The sequence below is a fragment of the Pangasianodon hypophthalmus genome, chromosome 5 (assembly GCF_027358585.1).
Source record: "Pangasianodon hypophthalmus isolate fPanHyp1 chromosome 5, fPanHyp1.pri, whole genome shotgun sequence".
Lineage (NCBI taxonomy): Eukaryota > Metazoa > Chordata > Actinopteri > Siluriformes > Pangasiidae > Pangasianodon > Pangasianodon hypophthalmus.
This window is the reverse complement of record NC_069714.1, coordinates 19,488,975-19,505,463: the sequence shown is the minus strand read 5'-3', so window position 1 is coordinate 19,505,463 and position 16,489 is coordinate 19,488,975. Positions and strand designations below refer to the sequence as shown.

Sequence of the window (16,489 nt, the reverse complement as noted above, 5' to 3'; positions counted from 1 at the left end):
ATCAGAGAAACCAGAGAAGATGAACTCTCTGCACAACAACAGCAACTATTATTATTATTAGTAGTACTAGTAGTAGTATATACACAATAAACTATAATAATAATTTAAAATATAACATAGCATTCATTTGTTTTGTTTGACACTTTTCTTGACTGTGTAATTCCATATCTGTTATTTAAAAGTGTTTATGTCTTCATTATTATTCTACAATAGTAGAAAAATAGTACAATTGAAGAAAATCCTTCTGTGAGCATATGTCCAAACTTTTGTCAGGTAGTGTATATGGTACTATTATAATAATAATAATAATAATAATTATTATTATTATTATTATTATTATTATTATTATTAACTTACTTTTGTATTTATAGGCAATAAACAAACACTAGTGAGATTTTAACTCCTTAGGAACTATATGTTGCCATCCCATATTTCAGCTTTATGGGATCACCAGTATATTAATCTTAGCTGATCTGAGTACACTGGAATGCATCTACCTATCAATTAACTTTTTATACAGATCTCACTGCTGTTGTGAAAAAAAAAAAACTAAAACATCCCATGTCTCCAAAAACAGCATTTTGGATTAATCAGCACAGAACTCTAAGGTGCATAGAGATGATTTCTAACTCCCAGATCTGTAGCATGCCCATAGGGAACAGAGTGAGGAGTGACAGTTTTCAGTTTAAGTAAAACAAAATCAAAACTGTTAAAAATGGACTCACAAGGTTTTCTGGCGACGGTATCGATATTCCAAAAGCCATATGGGATTAAACTGCTCAGTTGGTAATGCTACTGACTAGGAACCAATAATTTGCTAGTTCAAAATGTGCTATAAGTTATTCTTTACCTGTACAGTACATATGTTCGCAATGATCAAATGTAATGTTACAATAAAAAAAGAAAATATACTCTTGCCATTAGTACCTTAAGTTTGTGTTCCTTCCTGTTAATGATGACTGCAGTGATCTGCTGGTCCATGAAGATGAGGATGGTACAGAGGAGAGCAGGGATCACTGTTATGATGCAAGTCCACCAGGGGTTCGGACCCAAAGGGTTAATAAACCAACCTCGGTCATCTCGTGTTGGCTACATGGGCATAATCACAGTCACTTTAATTACAATCCCTTTCAAACTCCTAAATGCACCAGGATGCATTTATACACTACACGGGTCTGATGAACATGGTTAGATGTAATTTCAGGAGAGTGTCTCACCTTAAACTTGCTGGGGACCTGCAGTTTGGGTGAAGGAACACCTAACGCATAGTCCACCAGAACCATGGTCAGAATGGTAATAAACACAGCAAAATCACTGATGATTGATCTGACCTGAAGCAGACATAAAATATAATATTATGAAGATATAAAAATAATAACTCATATTTTTCACATTTTCTCTAATGGCTTTCAGGTACATTACTGATGGAGCAAATAATGTAACAAGTTAATAATATTGTAACACAGTAAGTAGCCCTAAAGACCTCTATGTCAGGGTGTGTGTTATAAAGATAAATTTTGATAAACACGCATAAATTTTGCCTGATAAGCTGGATAGTTTAATAGCGTACATGTTTTAAAAGTAATATTTATTCTTGTTTGTGTTATAACTCATATTAGATATGTATTTATTATTACATTTTTCTTCTGCAAAGTATTTTAGACTTCGTAAAATACTTACTTTCTGGTATTTATTACTTTGGCCTGTGACCACCCCTGAGGTTTTCCAAATAAAAGTTTTGTTGGCTAGTATTTTTGGCTTGTATTCTGGTCTGGTGTAAGGAAATGGGGCGGTTTTAGGAGACACCAGCATGTTTATGTTCTAAAGCATATCCACCTCCAATGGCCAGATTATCATTTATAATATAGAATATATAAATATAAGCCTTTAGTTGGGGTCTCCTTTATTTTCTTGATGTTCCACTAGAGGGCACCAGTGCACAAAAAAAGCCTTTCAGTGTGCAGCCTCACACCTCTCTCTCTTTCTCTCTCTCTTACACACATTATTAAAAGGGAATGGCATTTCAAATCTTTCAAATATTTATAGAAGTACTTCATAGTATGGCCAAGGAATGTACACATGGTATAGGGAAATGGCATTTATCACTAATTCTGAGACAATGTAAATATGTGCTAGCTAAAATAAACAATCTGCTAGGCAACTCAAGAATCGTTATCAAGGGTACACAATACAATGCCTTCTCCAAATAGAGAGGTTACCTATAATAACAGAAAGCAATACTGAGCAATATTTTTGCCAGTCTCCTCACATTTTTTCTGTCAAGCCTTGCCTCCGCATGCACACACACACACACACACACACACACACACACACACACACAGGCTGCACTGAGAGTGTGTGGTTATTAAGGTACCTTGGTGGGAAAGTATCGGCTGGTCTTGAATTCTTTAAGGAAAGCAGACATGGCCACAGTGGAGAAGAAGAGCACAACAGACCAGAAGAGCACATCAGGGATGTAGGGACCATGAGGCCCACAGGCTGAGCCCACAAACACCCCCTTCTTCTCTATGCAGTCCTGAGACAGACAGACAGAGAGGCAGACAGACAGACAAGCGGTATAAAGGATAAAATTCAAACTATATGCATGATATATATTTTAAGAATAATATGCAAACAACTGACTAAGTTTGAACAACTTAAAAATAAGTGCAATGCAACTGACATTTCACCTTTAAGAGATGTTTTTGTGGTTGTGAGTTGTTACATTATCATTTGTTATATTAGCTCAATTGATTTCAAAGGTTAATTCGCAATATCCAAATTGAATCTGAGTGACCGTACATTTTTCATTAATTACAAAACCTAACGAGGCGTTTCATAAACTGTGCGACGAATCAGGTTGATGTACATTTCATTCAGTCATTCCAAATAATGACTAGTTGGTAGTAGATTTAAAAGGCCAAAAATAAAACTACTCACTTTCCAGAAGAATCGTAATATACGAAACATTTGTGATAATGTGTTGGTTTTTTTTTTATTATTATTAAGAAAAAAAACATTTGTGCATTTAGGCTTAAAAAGCACTATAATCTGATTTGACTGTTTAAAACGCTCTCTTTCTCTCTCTCTCTCTCTCTCTCTCTCTCTCTCTCTATTTCTCTGGCTATCTCCATCTTACACAACACAGATCTAGCACAGTGTTTTGTTGCTATTAACAATGCTCTTGTCCAGTCTAAAGCAGAGGTAAACATTTTGTTTTCAGTGGTTCAGTTTGGCTAATCCAGTATAATCCAAGCCACATGTCCTTAATCTCTGTTGTTGCTCTGTCTGCATCTGAGAGAACATGTCATTCACATGAGAGACAGATTTTTATGACTGTTTTTACGTACAGTGGGGTACAAAAGTCTGAGACCGCACTGAAAATATGGGAATTTTATTTATTTAAAACTGGAAATGAACAGAAAGTCTTAGAATTTTGAAAATTCTATATTCAATATTCAAGATGTTGCGCAATTTCTAGATCACTATTTAAATGTATGCAAATCTGTGATACTGACCATGTTAACTCCTTGGTACAAAAGGTCAGATTTTCCATGAGTCTTATCACTTCCCTTAAAGCACATGTTCAGATGACATGCCGATGGATTTGATCTAACATCAGGTTGTACACAAACTTGTGAGTCTGTGTCAGCTTGAGTCTGTGTCAGCTTGAAAAGGGGACATCCCAAATACTAAGAAACTCTAAAATTCATTTAAAGATTTCTAAGATTCTACTTTTCACTCGATTTGTTGCTGATATCATTTGTAATGAAAACTTTTGTGTTAAACTAAAAAAGAATGACAAACAGAAGCGTTTTCACTAGTGGTCTCAGACTTTTGGACCCCATCGTATACTTGACTTGTTTTCTGACCTTGAACTTAGTCTTATTTTAAACAAATAAATCCAACGGCACATCACTCCTTTAGCATGAATCCATGTTTGAGGAGGGTCTGTTGAGCATTACCCACTTCAAACAAACTATTTGAGCATTCACATCCATCAAGTCTGTTCCTGAGTCAGGATCCTAAAAGCACAGCTAAAGTTTCTTAACATGGATCTTGAAACTTTTGAAGTATTTTGACATAGGAATAAAGTAATACTTTTCAGCAATACTAGCAATACTTAATTGGACTTCAGGAAGACAGTCAAGGATTAAATGTTTACAAAACTGCATGAAGGTAATGAGTGTGATAAAATGGTAAGTCTAGGTTTAATCCGTTCATATTAACCTTCACTTCCAGAGCCTCCCAGTAGATTTCTGATGCTGTGATGTTATTCTGTTCCCAGTACTGCAGGGTGGCATTGCTGGGGTTCACTGGCTCTACACAAGCACAACTGCAGATGCAGAAAAAAACACACACACACTTTAAAGATGGGTAGAATGTTAGTTTGCTCAGATTCCTGTTCAAATTGATGTAGAAATATCTCAAGCTTTCACTGCAAATTCTCTAGAAATTCTCTATAATTCCTTTAAGTTGCTATTAAACTACTCTAAAAATTACTCTGAAACTGTACTCATTTTACAGTAATATCAATTCAGGTATTATAAATGTAATAATAACTTACAGTAATAAGTACAGAAATAACTTGCAAGCAAATCACTTTTATCCTATTATACTATCAACTCCAGCTGCTAGTAAACTGCCTTAAAAATAAATCTTTAAAAAATAAGATTTTTTACTGCATAAAAGAATAAAAAGCACTTTGAAATCATATTTTAATGAATATATACAGTATTGAGCAAAAGTCTAAGGTACCTTTATGTTTTTAGTACAAATTTTGTTAAAGATGTTTGTGACGTCTACATTTCCAGCAAAAATTAAATGTTACAGAAAAAATGTTTTTATGTCAGTACAGAAAGCAACATATTATAATAGACCACTTTTCAGACAAAAAAAACATAATGAAGGCTGCTGGGGTTTGGGTTTCAAAAAAAGAAGAATGTCAAAGTCTCTAGAAGAAATGTGGTAGATTCTCCAAGTTTTATAATTTCCTTATAAAAACTGCACTGTACCTGAGATTACTGGTGTTTGTTTGTTTGTTTGTTTTTAAAGCATAGGGTTGTCACACCCAATACTGACTTTGTTTAGATACTGACTAAATGACTGGATATATAACTATATATCACAAACTTCTGAGTATACATACTGTATGCAAAAGTATGCAAAAATATATGTGTGTGTGTGTGTGCATATATATATATATATATATATATATATATATATATATATATATATATATATATAGATAGATAGATAGATAGATCTATATAGATATAGATAGATAGATAGATAGATAGATAGATATAAAACCCTTAAGCTATTTAACATTAGCCTAGACATAGCTGTTCAGTAACATGCACAACACAGTATTTTAAAGTAAAAGTAAAAGTAATGCACCACAGTATCACTGTAACTTATGGTAAATTTGTACTATAGGAAGTTACTGTGTGTGTGTGTATGTGTGTGTGCCCTCACGAATAGGTGGTGAGTTTCTCAAGGTTGTTGTTCATATTGAAAGGGTAGGTTTCGCCGAGGTGGATCAGCTTCTCCAGAGCCTCATAGATGAAAATGATGCAGATGAGAGAGGCGAAGGCTTCTTCTGTAAAACGAGTGATGTAGCAAACGAGTGAGCTGGCATCAGTAGCCACCAGCAGCAGACAGAGGAAAGCAGTCCAAAGGCCAATGCATGTCCTCAGAGACAGATAGGACAACCCATACTCCCTGAAAAAAGCAAGAGAACAAGGTATTGTGAGCATAATATAACTAATCTCACAAAAAGTAATGAGTTGACATGTAAAGTTTTACTCTCAAAAAGACTTTCGTACTATTCTGTTACTCAGGCATCACTACAGACAAACCTGTATGACATTAGACCTGGCTGTGGCAAGTCATGCTCATTATTTAAATTAAAATGTCCCATAAGCCAGTAATAAGAGCAATTACGAATCAACACACAGTAATTATATTTTAGTCTCTAAACAATCTGTTTATCTAGCATCGCAGGCAGCAGTCAGGTAGGTCCTTTATGAATATAGATGAATCCAAAGGCATTTCATTTACAATAGGTATTAGCATATATAAATCTCTAGCAACGACCCACACATTTACAGCATGCAATTCTGACAGTGGGGGAATATGTCATGTTTGTAAGAAATAGTTAATTCTATGGATGATGAAAGCAGCCTTACTTGCAGAATTTGAATAAAATCTTCTCAAAAACCAGCACAGGACCAGTGCTTCCAAGGATGGTGAGAGGCTGGCCCGCAAACAGGGAGTAAGCGATTCCAGTCATCGATGCACCAAACAGAGACTCAATAGCACTCTAAACACATAAAATTTGAGGTTAAAAATGTGTTTGTAGACCTGGGGGCCTCGTGAGTGTATGTGTGAATGTGATTAAATTAAACTATAGTTTTGAGGGGTTTCTATACAGACTCCTATAGCCTTTTGAGTGTATTTAACATGATGTGAAGCATTACTAAGATTTTTATATGATCATTTGGGACTTTTTGGTGTACTCTGGCATCTGTGAGAGTCTAAATGAAAGTATTCATATACAGCAGGTTCGAAAGCAATATGAGCTGTGTGTTTTCTTACAATGCGTCCGTCTGTGGCCTCCCCCAGTAGTCCGCCGAAGGTGATGACAGGAGACATGCAGGCACAGTAGAGGAAGAGGAAAGAAGCCACACATTGCAGGCTGATGGCATCTGTGTAGTCAGATAGGTAATGTGGTGCCTTGCGCTTTATATCCATAATAAATCCACCAAACAGCCTAGAACACACAGGACACATATATGTGAAAGTCTTTAACATTAAATAATCTGACTTAAAAGTTTGGATAACTTAAGCTGATTTTGCTTTAAATGTGACTTTACTGCATTTCAGAGAAATATCATAGGAAAATTCATTTCCGCTGCTGACTCTGTTAATAAAATATAGTGACATAGATATTTTGTGTTTTGTCTCTGCTTTGTCTCCAACAAACTAATGAAACAATGTCTATGAAGATATAGACTATGCATTGTAATGCAGGATTGACATCCCAATTCTAATTATACATCATCCTGACAATAATCAGGATCATAAGTAAACGGTCAACAGCCTGCTCAGCTTAACATCTGAAGTGATTTGAGATTTGATAGGATTTGTCCATTGTTCTTCACCTGAATATCAAGTGACAATAATAAATTGAGGTCATAATATTAACTGAAAAAAGACTGGATCTGAGCCTGTTATTATCTTTTAAAGAACTTACACATGGCCTGCTCTGTAACAGAAAAAAGTAAAAAAAAAACCTTATAGACTATAATAATAAATTCAGTAATATTTAATGAACAATCAGGCCTAAGTGAATCATGGGAAAACTTCACATATATGTGACATCAGTAGGTGCTCGGGCAGCCTTCTTAATTTAGCACAAATATACTAGTAGAGACTTTAAACCCTCCATGTGGTGGATTAGCCTCATAATATCGGTATTTAATCAAGTTAAAGCTATTCTTAATGAGCTTTCATTTAGCATGTGATTGTTGCAAAAGTATGGGAAAAAAGAGAGGGATTTGAGAACAGAAGGGGGCTGTTGTGATGAGAAGAGAGAAAGTTGAGGCGAGTTGTGAAAACTGTCACTCGTGGGGGGAGTCTCTGTGACCAAATGTCAGCTGTGGCGTCCGTCCAGTTCATTTCAAAGTTGTGAAAATTGATTTCAATGCCATGGCATTTGTTTATGTACAGTAAATAGCCCATAGGCTTCAATGTTTAAGGCTTTCATTTCTCTCTTGCATATGCTTTGACCTTCTTAACCTCACTCAAATGCACAATCACTAGTTCTAGACACACGCACATACTTTGGCTTACTCACACACTGACTTCTGAACATAAGCATGTACACACTCACACACACACACATACACACACACACACACTGTCCATACCCACCTCCCGGTGTGCTGTAGCTCAGGGCCTCCATGCCCCCCATGTTTCTCAGTCTCTGCCAGCTCTCCGTTGGGGACAGCAGGGATTTTTCTCTTCTCCTGTTTATCACACACACATGCACACACACACACACACACAAAGAGCACTCATGTCAGCCCCATCTATTCTGGATCAGGATGTTATTGCGTTCAGCAGAGTACACAGAATAAAAAAAAAAAAATTCAATGTCAATTACTCCATAGTGACAGAAAACATAAACCCTTTTAAAAGCTTTGTGCTCATATTAAATTGCAACTATAATTATATACAGATGGGAGAGAAATTAATGGAGAAAAAAAGCATAAAGTGTTGTCACAAGCCTCCAGAGCAGCTTCAATGCACCTTGCTTAGATTCTACAAGTCTCTGGAATTATACTGGAGGCATGAACACCATTCCTTCAAAAGATATTCCCTCACGTGGTGTTTTGATGATGGGGGTGCAGTCTAACATGTCTCCATAATGTCCCATAGATGTTCAGCTGGGTTAAGATTGGGTGACTGTGAGGGCCATAGCATATGATTTCATACTCATTTTCATACTCATCAAAGCATTCAGTGAGCTCTTGTGCCCTATAGATGGGGGAGGAGTCATCCTGGAAGAGACCATTCCCACCAGGAAAGAAATGCTTCATCAGAGGACAATTTGTCACCCATCTGTATACACCCCAATAAAATCAAACTAAAATATGCTTAAATATATCTGCAGCCTCATATATTTACCTGAGAAGGGACATTTTTCGGAGGCTCGATTCTGATAGACGGGTCCCATTCACCAGGGGGTAGTACTGTTACTTGGTCAAGGAACTCATCAATTCCAGCCACCAGATCATTGCGGTCCTTGGCTTTATATGCAACATCATGGAAGACCTGGGAAGCCACAGTGCTTTGTTCAGTTACATTAACTTGCCATAAAAAATGAAAACTGTTGCTATGAGTACACATTAACATAACTTTCAACAGTATCAAAAAAAAAAAAAAAAACAGCTAGTGCAAATCAAAATCAAAACTGCTGGTAAGGGTACACATTAGCATACCTCTTAACAGTAGCATGATAACAGTGTTGCCATAGCAACAGGGTAACTGGCTGCTAGACTAAAAGCTGAAATTCTAGCTAATGAGCAAGGGTTTGCATGTCATTATGTGCATTCAGAAATGTGCCTCAGCGCCTTGACGAAGGAGTGAGAGAATCAGCAGAAGTGTGAAAGGCCTCAGACTCCCTCGATTCTCTCCAGTCTTAGAGAAATATATTCTGTCACAACTGATGCATTGCTCCTAAAATGCCTCTAACGCATTTGTGAAGTGGGTCCATCGAGCCAAAACACACTTACAGATTTCATGTGCAATGTGTGAAAAACAAATAAGTGTTTTGTTTAAATTAAAAAAAACCTTTTTTCAGCTTTGAATCAAGTTTTTTTTTTTTTAAAAAAAAAAAGCAGTTTTCACACCTCATCAGTCATCAGAGTTGCGATGGACCTGCCGATCTCATGGTACTGTGATCCTTTACCCAGAGGCCCGAGAAGAATGAAGAGGAATCTGCAAAAGGAAAACAAATAAGCAGTCTCATAACAGATGCAGTGCAAATTATTAACACTATTCCTATAAATCTTAGAGGTTGTAGCTTTGGTTTAAACCTCCACATTAAATCCACATAGCCAGAGGTCAAATTTAACTCGCAGTACAGAAACTCGTGAACAGAAAACAGAGCTGAGCTGGAGTACTACAATTTGAAGGAAATGTAAATCACTTTACTTAATCAGCATAAAATCCATTTAACTGTTGAATGTGGTCAGTTGCAGCAACAGATAGCTCTAGACACTAGCCACTCTTATATCCCTGAGCCTTCCCTTTGTGATGTTCCATTATAATTCCAATCCTTGACTTTTTTTGCACTGCCTTTATAACTATAATAACTCTCATCCTGTCTGTTATTATTTATTCAATCCTTCATGCTGTTTTATAATAGCTCAACTTGCTACATAAATTAGTTAATGATACCTCACCTGTTAAGAAGCCTAGATTTTTGTGTTTTTTCCTGCTATGATGTTATCCAAATAATTACAAATGTAATTCTGTCAACAACTACTGACTAACCACTATCAAAAAAAGTAAAAGAATCTGTGTCACGTATCGATGCAGATTTTGATGCCTAATCTGACAAACAAGGAAAACAGAAGAAGGACTTGTTTTAATCACATTTCAATAGTGTCAGTGTTAAACAGCTTCCACACTGTTGGCACCCATGAATAAGCATCTGGAGCAGGTCTCACTCTTCTTCTCTACATCTGGAGGAAAGAAACTCCAAATTGTCTGGCAGATCTACAGTGTAATAAAACTAATAAATAAGCCCCTGATGCACCAGCTCAGCTCTTGACATGACAAATTTACTCCTGTGTTAAACAGACCTTATTAAACAACACACAAATGTCAACTAAGGTTATTTTTCTGTTTTAATCTTGAGCAATTTTAACTCTATCACAAAGACAATGACTTCTTGGTTGTATGTATGTAGTCAATATTGTACCACAGTGATGTTGAATTCTTAATTCTGATTGGTCAGAAGGTGTTGAATAATTTTCTATAACAGCATGGCAAAGTGTGTAAGTAAATCTGATTGCAAGGATTATATTAATGTGCTCATTCAAATATACATTACTGTTTCTATAGTAACCACTTACACAGGGACTTGCATGGCTTTTCCAGTCTCACTTATTAACCTCAAGAGAGTGAAAAAAATGTGGCTGGTGAGGGAATGACTGATTGTAGCTGCTATACTAAGTATGATTATAAGAGTAATATTTATAATATTTCTTTAAAAGGGTAACCTAGTGGAGAGAGTTACAATTAAGTAAGTTATAATTAAGTTACAGTTAGTGATCAGTGTTTCAATACAGAGTTTATAGGTTAAAGCTAGAGACACAGAACATGAGTCACCTGGTGGTTATGGGAACTTCTGCCAGGCCATTAAGAAGGACAGCAGGTGAGAGACGTACAAACGCCACTACAGGTTTCTCCAAGAATTCCAGCTCTCCTACCAGGATATTAGAGGCCTCAGCTCCAGCAGGGATCTTCTTCATGAAGTGCAGGTCTATCTACAGGGACAGCAAGGTCACAACACATGCAGACCTAATAAACATATGATTATATTCACGGTTCTAGTTTGTGCTAGTAGTACTAGCACAAACTAGTAGTAGTACTACTATAACACTGAAAATGTGAGTCAAGATAACAGTAGTTAAATAACAGTGAAAATTCTATCCTTATTTACATTTAATTTGTACAGAGAAAAACATCCTTTGATAAACTAAAAACCCCATTCATGTCTTAAATTAGTTAAAGCCCCTGTATAAATTTATTCCTAAATCAAAATGTTTTTAATAAGTAGTTTTTACTTAAAACAAGTATATTTTACTGAAAATGAAATTGTTTCCCCCAAAAGTTTTAATTTAGAACTTAGGAGAAGCAGTGAGGAGCTCCTCTTGGGTGAGACTCCTTCATGAAGCTGGTTAATAACACCAAGAATGTGCAAAGATTCATCAGTATTATACAACAGTTAGGAGAACAGCAAGCAGTTAGCTGTGACAAGATTAATGTAAACCTTGTTGCATTTGGCATGCTGTCTGCATAGCAGTGAAAAAAAAAAAAAAACACTAGTGACAGAGTTCAGTTTATACAGTTTGGCACTTTTAATGTCTGGTGCATTTCCTGATGCTCCAAAGTCCTACTGCCTATCACTCTTACCTTACTGAAATCCACACTACTGCAGTCTCTTGTGACCTCTGGTTTGAGGTCATGTGCACTAGGCTGGGTCTGAGGAAGGATCATCTGGCCTGTGCGCACAATCACAACACATAACACTAGTCATACATGCAGGCCTTTTTTTTTCACCTGCAATCTATCAGCATCTACAGCTGAAGCAATCGATCAGTACTTTGCCAGTGCTGATCAGCCAGAGCAGAGAACTTCTCAGCATTACAGTGAAGAAATTTAGTAATGAATAGATATGTATCTGTCCAAAGAAAGAAAGAGAGACAGCGAATAGGTATGCAATGTACCGATGCTCTGCTGAGGTGTATTAAGCATTGGCAGGTTTTGCTGATTTAATACATACAGAAAGGGATAATGGATGCTAATGGATGATGAAGGTCAGAATGACATTGTGGAGTACATTGTTTCACCTATTTAACTGCCACCACATCAATTAATACAAATATTAATTAAACCACAGTGTGAGCAGAAAGAAAAAAATGAACAATTAGTTGATACACAGTAACTGCACTAGGAATAACGAGACAATTTCTCTTATTCCATTCTGAGTCACAGCTTCAGCATTCTAGCCTGAAAGCAACTACAGCTACTGTCTGCTATACATGAAGTAGCAGCAAACCTCATTAATTTGGAGTGAGAATAACTGTAAGTGTGTCCTGCACTGCGTGAGTAGATTTTTGTTTATTAGTCACACTCCTGGGCTTCAGGGTTGTTGTTCCTGTGTGGCTTTTTGCTAGAGCACTATACATAAATTAGCTTGCTAATAATGTTCACGATGTTTTCACAGTCAAGAACAGAGCAAATAAAAAAACTGATCAGCTAAAGAGGTTTGGTGCTCTTCATGTGTTTGCTTTTCTTTGAGGAAAGCTTGCAACTTCCTAAACACAAGCCTTGAAAAGGTGGCAAAAGGGTGATGAATGATGTGAGAATAGCTTTGTTCTGCTACCAGTCTACCGCATCCAAATATTATGAATTTGCGTTCAGTATTTTTATCAGATAATAAAAGCGCATTTTTTTGTCATGTTAATCAGCACTGATAGGAAAATTATATTTAATCTCCATAATTTAATGTAAAATCTAAATAACAGATGGACCACATGTCACAAAGTAGTAATCAAAACACAATTAAAATGCTATAATTGTGCTCACAGTAAATGAATTAAATAATATAGACATGAGATAAAAGGCAATTAAAAGCATTACATTTCTTATTAAGAATTTTGCGAATATTAAAGCGCTAAGCTTAAAGTAGCAACTCCATGCAACAAACAGTGCTTCAGGGTACAATACATAATAAAAACTACAATTTTACTTTACTTATTTAATTATTCTTTGCCAAAATATGATTTAACTACAATGATTCTGTTTTAGTCAGCATTTCTTCAATTAGATAAAGAGCCTATTTAAGTACAGTATTTTTTCTACAATAAAATCGATTTTGTGTCTTTAATAATATAGAAATGATGCATGACCTATGTTTGTCCGGCTGTTTACTCTATTCTGCCAAATCATAGAAAGCAGAGTAGCATCAAAAACATCAGAGTAGCATGGTCTGTTGAGTCATCTTGTTGTCATTTTTCTTCAACAGGAGGCTGAATCTCTTGATAAAGCCAAGTGAGGCCTTCAATCCACATTAGATGCTTCCAACTGTTCAGCACAAGAGTGAGTCTGTTCTTCTTGAAGCCTGATCAAAATTCCCATTTGATTACACCAGAATCTAGGAAAGGCTGATTTGTCTGGTGTTTCCATTTCTATCTAACCTATGAGTATGTACAGCCAATGCCCTGTACATTTACTGCCACACTGACCTTCCTTTTGCTTGTTTTCTGTTTCAATGCACATGCTTTCATCTAAAATGTCCACACATATTTAAGTGCTAATAAAAAATAACCACCTTTTCAAGTTTTGTTTTAGGAAGTGCTAGAAAGGAAAGTCAAGTCTAAGTTGCCTGGGTCCGGGTCACTGTGTGCCTGTCGTGAGGATCGCAGTGAGATGTGTGTGTGAGCTCGGTTGGTGGAGGTGGAGGTGGACGATTGGGGGAGTGGAGACGAGATGGAGACACTGGAAGTGCAGCACTGAGGCCAGCAGGAAGACACCTGCCTACACCTCCCATCAGAGTTAAATGAACCCCAAAGAGAAGACTTAAGGGCTGAACAGAAAGATGAGCCACCTGTCACACACACACAGACACATATTGAAAGAAAAGCGGAGCAAGTGACACTGAAACACTGAATGAGAGGACTAAACAGAGAGGAGTAGCAGCAAACACAAACACAAGTAACAGTAATTCTTAACTACAATAATTCTTGGGATTTGTCTCAATCTAAAGGACATCATTAATGGTAATTCTTGAGTGGAGGATTTTTGATTTCCTTCCCAGTGTCCTCTAGCAAAAAGTCCTTGAGCTTAAGACAGACTTCCAAAATATTACTTTTGGTAAACACATTTTTATTAGAGCAAAAGCAACCCTCACTACCAAATCCAAAAAAGCTGTGGAAAAAGCTCCAGAAAAAGCCATCTGATTTACTTCATTTTAGCGCATTACAGTGGACCTAAAGCACAGCTGCATATATTTAATTGAGATATTAACCAAATATTTATTGTAATTAACAAATAAATAAATAAATAAAGGTAGTTATATTGGTGTATATATAGGTAGTTATAGAAATGCTGTATACAGAAGGCCAGTAGCATCTATACTGTATGTCTGGTCTGCCCTTTTCACAGTTCACAAGTTAATGGCATGTCATACGCCACTTAATTTGTGGTGGATTCTGCCAGAACAGGATCCTATACCGCTCAGATTTGGAGTGTCTGGGTTCCAGAACTTATTTACATGGATCAAGCAACTTTTTTTCTTAAAGTATATAAGTTCATAAAGTAATAATAATGAAATCATGTTAATGAACAATCATTCTTTGTGTTACTTCTCTTGCAAAAATGCAATCGGTCATGCATTTCTGCGATGACCAATTGGTAAGTATTCACATTAGTCATGTATGCTCATGCATCATGGACAAGGCAGCTGACTTTTTTGTAATTTATTAAAGAATTAATAAAAATGATGGAGCTTAATAAGATGCTAGGGACGTATTGTTTCTGTTCTGAAACCTGTTGGCCTTATGTGCGTTTTTAGATTTCTAAAGAACCCAAAAGTGCCACAGACAAGCTGAGCAAATGGAGACATTGGAAGGGGACCGTAAATTACATGACTGCACTGTGGAATAATCTGGATAATTAGCCTAGCTAAGAAAGTCATAATGCACTTTTGGAAAATGTAGTGTTCTGACTCCTCCAGTCCTCCCATGTCATCACTGAAATGTTATGGTTGTAATCCCGTGTTGTACCCTGGTCATCATACCTATATTATTAGCCCTATACAAGGACATTCAACACTACTGTATTACATGAAACACTTGGTGCACTGTTGTGACTATATATTCTAGGACTTTTTCCCTCTTTGTCCACTTGCAAATTTGTTTTACAAATTAAGCACTGGTCATATTGTATATAGCAATTCAATGAAAAAAAATGTATCCACCAAAAGGTGTGGTATATGAATTCTGTACATGGAAGGACTCCTCATTGGGTAGAGCATACCGTTCTTGTCCATAGAGTTAGATTCGGACTGTTTCTTGCCGATGTCAGCAAAAGAGCGTACTATAGGAATACGGTTGGCCAGCTTCTTCTGGTTTTGATGGTGGTGCTGCTTGAGCAGGGCCTCTCGGACTTTCTTTCTCACTTCCTCTCCAAGCTCCCCCAATGCTTCCTGTTGGTCCAACACCATGTCTAAAAGAGAAATAAAATACATACATTATAACACATTCTTGTGACTAGGTCTTATTCTAAATGACCCTATTTTTTTTATATGTTTATGTTACGCACAGCTTGGATCAAGTTTTTTATTCACCCACCCATCCATTCATATATACATATATACATACATACATACATACAGATGCTGGAATTGCCATTACATATCAAGTTTATTAGAATTTTTTAAAATTTTACATACTCAGTGAAAGAAATCTGTTACACATACTGTATAATGGCTGGTATATTCTGAAATTCCTTATGTGCATCAGAAAGGCATCAAAAATTAATATAAAGAAAATAACAAATGGAAGATTAATATTTTACAGTAAATGTCTTCGTCTTCACACTGAAGTAATGTGCTATTTAAATTACTAATCTGTGCGAAACTATTTTTAGGATAAGACCCTTTACCTCTCCAAGCCTCCTATAAGTGAAGCTAGATATATGGTATATAATCCAGTGACTGTAGAAAGAGCTTTTTCAAGCACCGCTGCTATTTTTGTTCACATATATAGAACTGTGGAGCTGTAGAGATGGAGATGCCAACTCACCTCAGCAAACTTTGAAAAGATGCTAATTTATAAAATATAAATGGCTTGGTAGAACCACAACAACAAAGATAATCCAAAGACAGGAAAGAAAGTACCTTTGCCATTCTCTTCCACTGAGAATGAATATTAGTTTGTTTTCATGAAAACAGGTCAGCACTACTAACTGAACAGAAACGTATGTTACTAGAATTATATCACTGTACGTGCAATAAACCACACCACAGCACAGATGATTTTTATTTTATATAAAATAATGTATTGAAAGTTATCAGATTTTGAGGACTTTTTCCTCACCTTTTACACTAATTCCACCTTTTAACCCCAAATTAAGGTTTCCCAAAGACCCCTGTGACATCTCAACCAGAAGATATTTAAGATTAAGA

The 16,489-nt window shown here is 36.3% G+C and overlaps 1 protein-coding gene across 3 annotated transcripts in view; it reads right to left on the bottom strand.

Moving 5' to 3' along the window:
• slc4a10b (solute carrier family 4 member 10b) overlaps nucleotides 1-16,489 on the bottom strand; it is a 47,731-nt gene that overhangs the window by 6,207 nt on the left and 25,035 nt on the right. For 2 of the 3 annotated variants that reach the window (XR_008301795.1, XM_053234320.1), the window contains exons 7-20: nucleotides 15,340-15,528; nucleotides 13,688-13,909; nucleotides 11,713-11,801; nucleotides 10,906-11,063; nucleotides 9,420-9,507; nucleotides 8,695-8,841; nucleotides 7,939-8,033; nucleotides 6,601-6,775; nucleotides 6,192-6,325; nucleotides 5,479-5,724; nucleotides 4,231-4,336; nucleotides 2,375-2,536; nucleotides 1,218-1,331; nucleotides 928-1,089 (exon numbers count right to left, since the gene is read on the bottom strand). Coding sequence is in view for 1 of the 3 variants with exons in the window: in XM_053234320.1 (XP_053090295.1) it covers nucleotides 928-1,089; nucleotides 1,218-1,331; nucleotides 2,375-2,536; nucleotides 4,231-4,336; nucleotides 5,479-5,724; nucleotides 6,192-6,325; nucleotides 6,601-6,775; nucleotides 7,939-8,033; nucleotides 8,695-8,841; nucleotides 9,420-9,507; nucleotides 10,906-11,063; nucleotides 11,713-11,801; nucleotides 13,688-13,909; nucleotides 15,340-15,528 (2,087 nt within the window). In the remaining 2 variants the exon portion in view is untranslated. The remainder of the gene's footprint in view (nucleotides 1-927; nucleotides 1,090-1,217; nucleotides 1,332-2,374; nucleotides 2,537-4,230; nucleotides 4,337-5,478; nucleotides 5,725-6,191; nucleotides 6,326-6,600; nucleotides 6,776-7,938; nucleotides 8,034-8,694; nucleotides 8,842-9,419; nucleotides 9,508-10,905; nucleotides 11,064-11,712; nucleotides 11,802-13,687; nucleotides 13,910-15,339; nucleotides 15,529-16,489) is intronic. The other variant, XR_004578238.2, reaches the window with a different exon arrangement.